We start from the raw sequence: 12,992 nt of genomic DNA on the forward strand, positions 1-12,992 counted from the left end.
ACTAGGGAGGTTGCATCATTTATTCCCTTTAGTTTGATTTTGACCTCTGCCCGCTGAGGGTTCAGCCTCTCTCGTTAAAGCTCAACTAAGACCACAGACTATGGCTGTAAAGAGGAGCCTTCTCTTTGTCCATTCAAATCTTTTACTCACTTCACTTTACCTGCAACAGGAGTCATTTGTAGCTCTGAATTCCTTTCCTGCCTTTTACGTATTACACCTCTTTAAGGGTCAATTCCTTTAGTGTGGTGACAAACTAGCCCCTGGCACAGTTTTTTTGTCTTCCAACCAAGGTTATAATAGTTTTGAATTTTCAATTAGTTTTTATTAGGGCCCGAGCACAAAAGTGCCAAGGGCCCAATGGTGTCCCTGGCACGAGGTGCAGGGAAACCTATTGCTATTGTAAAGATCATTTTTATATTTTATTTTATTTTTCTGCTGCAGAATCACATTTTTGAGGGTCTTGGGATACACGAAAAATCACTAAAATTGGCACATCCTTCAGAACTGGCGAAAATTGCATAGTTCTGCAGTGGCTCCATAGCGCCACCAAACGCACACCAGAGTTGCTTTGCATGATGTTCATGAAATTTGGTGGGATCACTGTTCTAATCTATAAGAACATATAAAAAAAAATTCACAACAGGCCATTTTGGATTTCATGCGTCAATTCTCATTTTACAAACCCATGTTTGAAGACATTAGGATGCACAAAAACTCAAAACTCTGCATTCATGTTCAAACTAGTTTCAGTTTAGTTTCAATTTTTCAGAAAGGTTTAGTTTTAGTTTTTATATATTTAGTTTTAGTTTGTTTTTGTTACAGTGCGTTCATACCATTACCTTCACTCTGCACTGTGAGATGTTTTATTATTGTTGTTACTTCTGCTTCACCTAAAAACCCAGTTCTGGACCATCAGGCATGAGGCACTGCTACTTGTAAACCTCCCAGTTCTTCATTCATCCCACTACCTTTCCCTGCACCTCATCTCACCTGAAAGCCAAGGCAACGCCCATAGAAGCACCCCTTGTGCATGGACGAGTATTCGCGGACAAAGCTCTCGCTGAGGCCACTTTCATCCTGGAAGAAAAGGTTGCCATGGCTGTTGTCGTGTAGCATGCGCTGAGCCAGGTAGAGCAGGGCGCGCAGCTGGCACAGAGCGTTGCAGTAGGCCTCCATCTCCCCCGCATTGTGCGCTACTCGAAAGAAGATGCTGCGGCGGTTGGCGGTGATGTAGCGCCCCTTCTGGATTATGTGGAGAAGGCAGCAGCGCACTACCTAGAGAAGGGTGAAGAACGTGTCAATAACATTGTGAGTCTTATTCCAAAATGTGTCATCTACCATGCTAAGCCACCTTCTCCGTAAAACAAATTTAAATCAGCATAGCAAGGTCAGTGGAATTACAAGCAAATTATGTAAATTATATCATCGGACTATAAAGTCTGTCTGTATGTGAGTATGTGTGTCCTTCGCATATCTTGAGAACAGTTCATCCGATCGACTTCACTGTTGGCGGGTGTATTGCTGGGGAGCCAAGGACGTGCAGTGTTGAAGTTGGTGTAATTTCAACACACGACACATTCAATATCAATAAACTTTGAATAAACAAGCGTAGCGCTCTGTGCAATAGCGGGGGCGGGGCTTCTGCTGATGGGCCATGGCTCATTGCCTGCAGTTCGCTTTTGCTGCTGGATGCTGGATATACTAACGCTACAACCAAACTCTTCTTCACTTCCCTGGAGTCAACGAGCGATAAAAGGACATCATTTTTACAAAATGATACATGTAATGATATGTATTCTCGACATAATGAATGATGAACTTTAGGTTCTAAAAAAATGGATGCATAGCATTTTGCCTTATAACAAAACAAATCACAGTTCTTTAATTGTGCAGTCATTAAAGAGCCTGCATGGGAGCCTCTGGGTCTGCTTAAATTGTAATTAAGATTAGGGTAGTAAGCTTGAAGGGAAAAAAAACGATGTATGATAGCATGCCTGAATGCGAGCATGTGAAAAGCTTGCTGCTTCACCAGGGTCTTACAGATTAGTAAGAGTAGCACGGTGGGAATGAGAAGGATTATAAATGTGGAAATCGAGAGGCAAGAACACAGAGCAGCATTCATTTGCTGCTCTGCTAGACTCATTCAGTTGTGGTGGGTTGCAGCCACTGAAGGTCATGATGTTTCATCAATAACTGTAGAAGATAAAGTACAGTGGGTACAGTAGGGGTAGATATTCTGCAGCTGGAGGAATTTATCCAACCTGATTTTCAACATAAAATCAATGTGTAAAACAAATGGACTGACCTTGAAACAAAGCGATATCAAGGTAAAGAGGGTCTGGTGAGCAGTTTCTCACAGTGTGGAGAGAATATTGATAAGAATGTATTGCGGCATGGGGGCTTATTATTCTCAAAGCTGCACTGGGTTGAAAGGAGAACACAGATCCACACTTCCCACAGCTTTACCTTGACCAGTGAGCGATAGCCATTGGCGGGTATGTGCGGGTCAAAGTCAAAATGGTGGTAAACTGCAGCGAAGCCGGAGATAACCGGTTCCAGACCACGAGCGTGCTCCTGGATCAGCTTCATGGTGTCCACCAGCCGCCGTGCCGCGTCACCCTGCGACCCCTTGGCTCCTCCTGAGAAGAAGGTGGCATTCTCTTCGCACACGCTGTACAGGGCCACGAACACTGCCTTGGTGTCCATCACTAAAAGCAGCGAGATAGAGAAAGACAGAAATCATTTGTATGTAGGGGAGGGTGCATGTGCATAATAGCATTTTAAATAATAATGAATGTGATTCTTAATGTATTCTAGTGGGGAAATTCTCTTTTCATTAGGCAGATTACTGACAAAGGGGCTCTTATCCCAATAACACCCACTGATCTCGCTATCAATTACAATTGCGCCACCTTGCTGACCCCCATGCATACTTAATTTGTAAAATTAAAGATCTTTTTTTTTTCTGTAGTTGTTAAACTAGACTGCCAGCTGGTATCTGGTCCTGCAAGCATAACAAAAGGAGCACCCTGATCCCTATTCTGCGCCACACCCACACTTGTTATTAGCATGTAGACACTGTACAAGGTGGAGTATCATTGGATATATCCTACATAATGTTCTCTTACTCCTATTAACTAATCCCCCATAGCCTGGTGTATAGAAGCTCATTGATTGAAACGTGTTAAGCAAGGCTTGAAATTAAGTGATGTAAAGCCGTGCTAAGCAGCCAAAATCCACCGAGATCTGGGCAGACACGCATGGAACAGGAGGAGAAGGCAGAGGCCCTTTGCTAACGTCATGCTGCTGGGAACAAACACAGATTAGTCATACACTGACAAAAAGACACAAACACACTCACAATAAGAGTCCCAAAGGGAGGTATACAGCTGACAACACACAGCTGAGCGTGTTTATCAAGTGTGCCCGTACCCCTGCCCTAATGCAGCAAAACAAAGATCTCGTGCTATGTCCCTGCTGGATTCCAACTGTTGGACTGAGCTCTTCTGTCAAGTCACCTGAGACCTCTGTTTCCACAACACCTAAGCCTGGGAACCAGCTGGTATTTACTGTATAGGGTGACTGGGATCGCTGAGAGACAGAGGAAAGAGGAGAGGGGCTGGTGGTGGAGAATAAAACAAAAGGAACGGACACAGCAGTGGTTTCCTAATAGATGTGAAAGTGAGATTTTTAGGGGAAAGAAAATCATTTCTTTGTTATAGATGGGTGTTCACCAGTTACCCTGCAGAACTGAAGCACATTTATGGGGAGATAATAGATAATGATCAGTTCAAAATGACTCTTAAGGGAATACTGCTGTGGTAAATCATCTTTAGTTAAACTATGCATGGCTAATGAACATCCCAAATTACATCAGCCACCCTTGGAATTAGCACACACCCATCCTCAAACTTTTGCAGTTAAAACTTCCACTGAGGTTAGTGCAATAAAGCAATACAGAAATATTAAAAGAAATAAAGCAAAAACAGCACAGCGGTTTTCTCCACTGATCCCCAAAGCAACACCTTGGGATGTGGAGCTGAGATTGCCTATGCATGCTAAAACGTGAACGGATTCCACAAAAGTGAAATATTGTTTTGAGGGTCAAAGAAATAATGGAGCCCTTATCGCGCAATTATTCCCCTATTCCCTGCTATTCAGGAAGAGTAATGGGAGAGCCAATGTCAGTTTGCTGGGGGGAATCACAACCCCCCGACATCTGGGAAGAGACATTTATCAGCCAGACGACTTCTAGCACTCCCGTATATTGCATGAAAAATCTCTTCAGTAGCTGCCAGTCTCGTCTTTGCCTCTCACTCCACTTCTCTTTACAGGGGCACTTTTTTATTATACCCTACAAGGCACGACACCCTTCTATAAGCATGTTTTTCCATATTGGATGCCAATTTGTTAGCAAGGGATAATTGAATCATATCACAAAGATTTCTTCCAAAATGTTTTGGAGTTGGCAGACCTGAACACCGTCCACGTCAGCATTTAGCACTCTGCTACTGGGCGTATTGGCATGGGAAACATATTTCACATTACCAAAGCAACTGTGAACTAAAAACAAAAATATTGTCCTCTCTCTCTCTAGGTTACATGGTAGAGAGGAGGTCGTGTTGCTCAGGCTCTATTTGTTTGGCGACGCCTGGAAGCTGCTTGACATCCTCCTGGATCCATCTCCTCATATATGTTCACATTACAGGTATACATTTTTTTGTCTATGTTGTAGGGGGTGTAAGAAAATATCGATACGCATGCGTATCGCAATATTATGTTGTGTGATACTGTATAGATTCTCCAAAACGCAGTATAAATTTTTAATTAACCTCGACCCGCTGTCAGGCCCGGCCGCTATTTGATCTTTCTGAGGTTGTAGCAGGCTCAGTTTTAAAGCTAGAGTGAAGTTACATCATATGAAACTAAAAAAACCTAAGGAATCCATTGGTACCAACTGTGTCATACTAGCTTGTCGAGAAAGAGGCTAAATAACGCTCCAAAGTTACCCTAAATTTTGGTGAGGAAAAACTGGCATGGCTATTTTCAAAGGGGTCCCTTGACCTTTTACCTCAAGATATGTGAATGAAAATGGGTTCTCTGGGTACCCACGAGTCTCCCCTTTAAAGACATACCCACTTTATGATAATCCCATGCAGTTTTGGACAAAAACCATACAGTTTTTTGCATGCAGCATAAATGTATTGTTTTCGCCTATTATAAAATGGTGTATTTCTGGTGTGTTCTTCATACTAAGATTTTTGTAAAAATAAATCTTTGAAAAAATCGCAATATACCTTGCTAAGAGTATCGCAATATATTGAATCATTACCCCTGTATCATGATACATATCGTATCGCCAGATTCTTGCCAATACACAGCCCTATTATGTTGTATTTTCATTATGTTGTGACTCTGTACACACAACATCTATTGCACGTCTATCAGTCCTGGAAGAGGGATCCCTCCTCTGTTGTTCTTCCTGACGTTTCTTCTATTTTTTTCCCCTGTTAAAAACGTTTTTCTGGGGGGAGTTTTTCCTCATCCTATGAGAGGGTTGTACTGTAAAGGACATTGGATGTCATATCCTGTACAGATTGTAAAACCCCCTGAGGCGAATTTGTGATTTTGAAATTGGGTTATACAAATACAATTGACTTTACTTAGATTATGCTAAAAATGGATAGGGACACAAAACCCAATCCAGTGAGGCGTGCTGCCAGGCCGTTCCACTTGGCACTGGAAAATATGCGTCATCCGAGCACACCCAACTTTAACCCCAAATGTTACAGTTGTGTTGGGCCTTGTAACAACATACCAGGACAACTCAGAAATATGTATTTATATAGGCCGCCTAACATATCCATTTTTTTATGTTCCTCGTTTCTGTCACAAGCCAAATTGTTATAATCATCTCCAAACAGGAAACCCTGTGTGTATTTGTCTGTGTGATGTTGCCACATGGACATGGTGAATGTCCTATTGAATTTAGGAGGCATTCCTTGGCCCTGGGGTATAAAAACAGACTGAAATAAATCTGCAAAGCCAAATGAGTTGACGACATAGAGCAGCACTGCAGCGGGGACAAGCTTTTCATTACGATATAAAAGTTCTATGTATTCCTGCGAAGCTCAATAAAGCAGCTTGGGGCCTAATTTCACATTGATTCATTCGTGTGAAAGGAACACTTTATCCGACATAAGCTCGTCCCATGACTTCAAGGAGAACTTTACACTAAAACAGAATTTACATTGTGCTAGTTATAATCTTAAATTATAATCTAGAAATATAGCCAACTGTGTCCCATAAACTGCCTCTGAACTTCACGACCTGAATCTGTGATCTCTGATGACACATTTTGGGTTTGATTCATTGACAATTAACATTAACACCATGGGCTGGGCTCAGAGAACGCATTTTATCCAAATGACTATTACTGGAATTCAGAGCTCACAGCAGTAAATGAGTAAATGTCCCCCTATCCCAGTAAAATCTGTCACTATATACTAGTTGATATCTTAACTGTCTCTGGAGGAGCTTTAGGATATGTCTCCACATGACAACATCACTATAGTTTGCTCATCTTAGAGAGACTGGGATCGAGAGACTTAGAGAGACGGATTAGGGAGGCACAAAACATGAGGAAATTGGAGTTTTGCAGATATATTACGCAATCATTTATCATACAAATTCATCATAAAGATCACCTGAGAAGCCTACAGTACTTGCATGCGTCATATCAAAACAATTCAGAAGCTAACAACAAACACGTATTCAATCCTGGGATTGTTTCTCTATTTTAAGATTTGTTCCAAGTACCAGCAGATTACGCACCAATTGTGAATGTTCTATACGACACGGTTACTTCATGTGCAAAAAATAAACTAATTACATCATAAAAGTGGGAACACCAAGGAACACCACGAAACACCCAAAAAGAATATCTATAAATACAGAATCATCTGTCTGCATAAACACAAGCAACAGTGTTCCCCAAACGTTTTTTCTGGGGATCAACTTTTTAAAACAGGCTAATGAGAGTAGATATCATCTTAGATTTTGGATATCGTAATATGGCGTAAGTGTTGTCTTTTCCTGAGTTTAAAGGCTGCGTTACAGTAAAGTGATGTCATTTTCTGAATGTGTCTAGCTGCTCTATTATTTGCCTTTACCCACTTACTCATTATAGCCACATTACAGATGATTATTTATCAAAAATCCTATTGTGAAAATATTTTGTAAAAGCACAAATGGTCAACCAGACAATATCGATATCAAGGTATTTGGTCAAAAATATTGTGATTTCCGATCATATCACCCAGCCGTAGTTGACAACTATAGAATTTTGGTCTTGATTAAATCTACCAAATTTATTTTCAGATGGAGGTCCCTTAAGCGAAATCTTATCAAATGAGGGTCTGTGACATAATGTGTGTCAATTCAGGGGTCCTTGACACGTTAAAGGTTGAGAACCACTGCCTTAGAGGACACAATGACTGCCTTGGCCAAGCAGTCACCCACATGGTATGCTGCAGCACGACCAGCTATAGCAGTCGAACCAGTTTGGGCGAGGAGCCAAAATTAAAATGACATTGCTTAATTGGAGCTGGGGGTACAACTCTCTCAGCTTGGAGAGCCAATAGGCCTTATGTTGACAGAGTAAGCTAGGCGTGAACTTTATGAACCCCTGGATCAGCATAAGCTGCTCTAAAACTTTCTTAATGATAATGAAGCCAGCGCGCACTACACCCCTGTCTAACTGCAGGGAGTATATCATATGCAAATGCCATGCAAATGGACACAGTTATGTGAACCGGTACAATATAATCGAGAGCTCACTCAGAGTTCAAACATGCCGTGGCCCGGTGAAGACTTCACCTTTGTTTGATGAAGGATAATGCCTCAAACAGAGAAACAATAAAGCTGCCTCTACACTCACGCCAGGATAGCCGTCAATATGGGAGGTACTAGAGGAAAAGCATGACTCACCTGTTTGCCTCATCACCTCTGCCTTTTGAGCATCAGCAAATGTTCCAAACATCTACGTCTAGCAGTACCAAGCAACGTGTTCAAGCATCATCTCTTCCCGTGTTACTGACACAAGTGGTCACTCACTGTAATCCCTCTGCAACCATTAGATTGCACCTGGTCTCTCCACATTAAAGATGGATGAGGGTGGGCATTAATAAGTCATGTACAACAACCGACACCAGGGACATTACAGACATATAATGACTCCTGCGGGGCCCACATACAGTGTGAATTGAGTGTTTGTATAACACTACCCACAGGCTGCTTCTGGCATATAATTGATGGCATAGACTAGGTACTGAAAAGCTGGAAAAGAAAAAAGTAAAAGTGTTTACCAGCGTCTGAGTTCAAGGCTTTGTCCTTGTCTGTCTCCTCTCTTCCACGAAAGCAATGAGAGCATGGAAAAGAAGAAAGAGAGAGTAAGAGAAAGAGAGGGCGGGAGGGATGGCAGCGAGGAAGGAGATAGGGTTTTCCGATTGGTTTTCTTCTCCTTCTCACCGTCTGTCACTCCCTCATCTTTACGATTAGATGTGGCTCTTCTCCTTTCAGCCTCTGTATGTCAAGACTGTCATAACCAATTCTACTCAGAGGCAATGTGTTGTCCTTTTCCTTCCTCTCCGCTCGTCCCTCCCATGCCGCTTTTAAAACAAGGTCGGAAAGCTACAGACAACTCCGTCCCAGTTAACTTTCTCCTTGTGACAGAGGGCTATTTTGCTATTGGCTGTTCAGCTTGCAACTCCCGGTGACCTTTAACCTAATTGGCAGATCACATACAAAAGAGACATTGGCAGAGACACAACCATGAGATAACAATTTTTTCAGATGTGGATCTCTCCATTTATTGCATCTTGACTGTTTCATTCCATCTTTAATAAGGTCACAAATGAAATGCAAACACACAGCAGTAAAATCAATAATTATCAATTAATCTATTCATTACAAAGTTGATTAAATTATCATTAAAAATAATGAGTGCACTTATCAGAGCAAACAATGTCTTCAAATTTTTTTTGGCCTGACCAACAGTCATCTAAAAATGTGTCCAATGACAATGACAAAAAGGTAGAATGTCCTCACATTAGACAATAGGGATGGAACGGTTCAGGTAAAAAATCTGAACCGTTCGGTTTGCTTGTCACGGTTTGGGACGTGTGTGCATCGTTAGGTTCATTTGAAATAAGTTACGAGGCCGTGTATTTTTTTTCATGTAGAGTTAGGCTCCCATTTATTGTCACACTAGAAATCAAGGCCTATGGAAGGAGGCTGGGACCCGGGCGGACATGGGTCTTGAGGTAAGGGGTTTAACACATGCGCAGTGTAACTGAAGCTGCAGTCGTGCGTTGCTATTGGCTCAATTTCGGCGAGTGCAGACCAGATTTTACTGTGCATGCGTTGTACCAGGAAGCGTGACCCAGCCCCTTCACAGATGAAGTGCAAAGTGTGGCTGTCAGTCAGTAAAGGAAATGGAGAGTAGACACGATAAAGTACAGGATCAACCAGCATAGTTTCGCTCTGCTGCATGGGAGCATTACGGATTAAGTGTTACCTATAAAAATGATGGAAAAAAAGTGGTGGATAAAACGGCGACTGTGTAAGCACTGTGCAACACGAGTGGTTTATGCTAGCGGCAACACTTCGGGTAGGAAAGAGCAACTCCTTCTCCCCGCAGCATTCAAACAGGACAAAAATAAATAACTACAGCATTGGAGAGGTTTATAGTGAAAGAAATGCAGCCTTATGCAGTTGTGGAGGACGTTGGATTTCTGCATTAGATTAACGTAACGTTACTTGAGCCGAGCTATACACTTATAAGCAACTCAGTAATTCCAGCAGCACAATCCCTGTAATGTGTTTCCATCCATCCATCCATCTTCAACCGCTTATCCGGGATCGGGTCGCGGGGGCAACAGCTCCAGCAGGGGACCCCAAACTTTCCTTTCCCGGGCCACATTAACCAGCTCTGACTGGGGGATCCCGAGGCGTTCCCAGGCCAGAGTAGAGATATAATCTCTCCACCTAGTCCTGGGTCTTCCCCGTGGTCTCCTCCCAGCTGGTCGTGCCTGGAACACCTCCCAAGGAAGGCGCCCAGGAGGCATCCGTGCTAGATGCCCGAACCACCTCAACTGGCTCCTTTCGACGCAAAGGAGCAAGGACTCTACTCCGAGTCCCTCACGGATGACTGAGCTTCTTACCCTATCTCTAAGGGAGACGCCGGCCACCCTCCTGAGGAAACCCATTTCGGCCGCTTGCACCCGCGACCTCGTTCTTTCGGTCATGACCCAACCCTCATGACCATAGGTGAGAGTAGGAACGAAGATTGAACGGTAGATCGAGAGCTTTGCCTTCTGGCTCAGCTCTCTTTTCGTCACAACGGTGCGGTAAAGCGAATGCAATACCGCCCCTGCTGCTCCGATTCTCCGACCAATCTCACGTTCCATCGTCCCCTCACTCGCGAACAAGACCCCGAGATACTTAAACTCCTTCACTTGGGGTAAGGACTCATTCCCTACCCGCAGTAGGCAATCCACCGGTTTCCTGCTGAGAACCATGGCCTCAGATTTAGAGGTGCTGATTCTCATCCCGACTGCGTCACACTCGGCTGCGAACCGATCCAGTGAGTGCTGGAGGTCGCAGACCGATGATGCCAACAGGACCACATCATCTGCAAAAAGCAGCGATGAGATCCTCAGCACACCGATCTGCAAACCCTCCTCCACCCGACTACGCCTCGATATCCTGTCCATGAATATCACGAACAGGATTGGTGACAAAGCGCAGCCCTGGCGGAGGCCAACCCCCACCGGAAACGAGTCCGACTTACTGCCGAGGATCCGAACACAGCTCTCGCTTTGGGCGTACAAGGATTGGATGGCCCTGAGAAGTGCCCCCCTCACCCCATACTCCCGCAGCACCCCCCACAGTATCTCCCGGGGGACCCGGTCATATGCCTTCTCCAAGTCCACAAAACACATGTAGACTGGATGGGCATACTCCCAGGCCCCCTCCAGGATCCTTGCGAGAGTGAAGAGCTGGTCCGTTGTTCCACGGCCAGGACGGAATCCGCATTGTTCCTCTTCGATCTGAGGTTCGACTATCGGCCGAACCCTCCTTTCCAGCACCTTGGAGTAGACTTTACCAGGGAGGCTGAGCAGTGTGATACCCCTGTAATTGGCACACACTCTCTGGTCCCCCTTTTTGAAAAGGGGAACCACCACCCCGGTCTGCCACTCCTTAGGCACTGTCACCGACTTCCACGCGGTGTTGAAGAGACGTGTCATCCAAGACAGCCCCTCCCCACCCAGAGCCTTCAGCATTTCTGGGCGGATCTCATCAATCCCCGGGGCTTTGCCACTGTGGAGTTGTTTGACTACCTCAGTGACTTCCACCAGGGTAATTGATGATGGTCCCCCATCAGCTTCCAGCTCTGCCTCTACCATAGAGGGCGTATTGGTCGGATTCAGAAGTTCCTCAAAGTGCTCCTTCCACCGCCCGATTACCTCCTCAGTTGAGGTCAACAGTGTCCCATCCTTACTGTACACAGCTTGGATGGTTCCCCGTTTCCCCCTCCTAAGGTGCCGGATGGTTTTCCAGAAGCACTTTGGTGCCGACCGAAAGTCCTTCTCCATGGCTGCTCCGAACTCCTCCCACACCCGCTGCTTTGCCTCCGTCACGGCAGTGGCTGCTGCTCTTCGGGCCCGTCGGTACCCTGCAACTGCCTCCGGAGACCTCCGAGATAACATATCCCGGAAGGCCTCCTTCTTCAGTCGGACGGCTTCCCTGACCACCGGTGTCCACCACGGTGTTCGAGGGTTGCCGCCCCTTGAGGCACCTAAGACCTTAAAACCACAGCTCACCGCCGCAGCTTCAGCAATGGAAGCTTTGAACATCGTCCACTCGGGTTCAATGCCCCCAACCTCCACAGGGATGCCAGAAAAGCTCCGCCGGAGGTGTGAGTTGAAGATCTCTCGGACAGGGGCCTCCTCCAGACGTTCCCAGTTCACCCTCACTACGCGTTTGGGCTTACCAGGTCTGTCCAGAGTCTTCCCCCACCCTCTGACCCAACTCACCACCAGATGGTGATCAGTTGACAGCTCCGCCCCTCTCTTCACCCGAGTGTCCAAAACATGCGGCCTCAGATCAGATGATACGATTACAAAATCGATCATCGACCTTCGGCCTAGGGTGCTCTGGTACCACGTACACTTATGAGCATCCTTATGTTCGAACATGGTGTTCGTTATGGACAATCCATGACTAGCACAGAAGTCCAACAACAAACGACCACTCGGGTTTAGATCAGGGAGGCCGTTCCTCCCAATCACGCCACTCCAGGTGTCTCCATCGTTGCCCACGTGCGCGTTGAAGTCTCCCAGGAGAACTATGGAGTCCCCTACTGGAGCCCCATACAGGACTCCATTCAGGGTCTCCAAGAAGGCCGAATACTCCGAACTGCTGTTTGGTGCATACGCACAAACAACAGTCAGAGTTTTCCCCCCCATAACCCGAAGGCGTAGGGAGGCGACCCTCTCGTCCACCGGGGTAAACTCCAACGTAGCGGCACTCAGCCGGGGATTTGTGAGTATCCCCACACCCGCCCGGCGCCTCACACCATGGGCAACTCCAGAGAAGAATAGAGTCCAACCCCTATCCAAGAGTACGGTTCCAGAACCGAGGCTGTGCGTAGAGGTAAGCCCTACCAGATCCAACTGATAGCGCTCCACCTCCCGCACAAGCTCCGGCTCCTTCCCCCACAGAGAGGTGACGTTCCACGTCCCCAGAGCCAGCCTCTGCCGCCCGGGTCCAGTCCGTCGAGGTCCCTGGCCTTCACTGCCACCCGTGTGGCAGCGCACCCGACCCAAGCGGTTCTTCCCGCAGGTGGTGAGCCCACAGGATGGAGAGGAGGGGGGTGCCACGTTCCTTTATCGGGGTATCCCCGGCCGGGCTCCGTGGCAAACCCGGCC

The 12,992-nt window shown here is 45.8% G+C and overlaps 1 protein-coding gene across 10 annotated transcripts in view; it reads right to left on the bottom strand.

Annotated features, from left to right (window-relative positions):
- lipeb (lipase, hormone-sensitive b) overlaps window positions 1–12,992 on the bottom strand; it is a 38,760-nt gene that overhangs the window by 19,604 nt on the left and 6,164 nt on the right. For 5 of the 10 annotated variants that reach the window (XM_037785987.1, XM_037785988.1, XM_037785989.1 and 2 more), the window contains 3 exons: window positions 8,367–8,407; window positions 2,467–2,708; window positions 991–1,275 (listed from right to left, as the gene is read on the bottom strand). In XM_037785987.1, the coding sequence (XP_037641915.1) occupies window positions 991–1,275; window positions 2,467–2,708; window positions 8,367–8,407 (568 nt within the window). Of the gene's footprint in view, window positions 1–990; window positions 1,276–2,466; window positions 2,709–8,366; window positions 8,408–8,529; window positions 8,786–12,992 lie in introns of all 10 variants that reach the window. The other 5 variants (XM_037785993.1, XM_037785992.1, XM_037785991.1 and 2 more) reach the window with 2 other exon arrangements.

This window comes from Sebastes umbrosus, chromosome 11 (genome assembly GCF_015220745.1).
Source record: "Sebastes umbrosus isolate fSebUmb1 chromosome 11, fSebUmb1.pri, whole genome shotgun sequence".
NCBI classification, from domain to species: Eukaryota; Metazoa; Chordata; class Actinopteri; order Perciformes; family Sebastidae; genus Sebastes; species Sebastes umbrosus.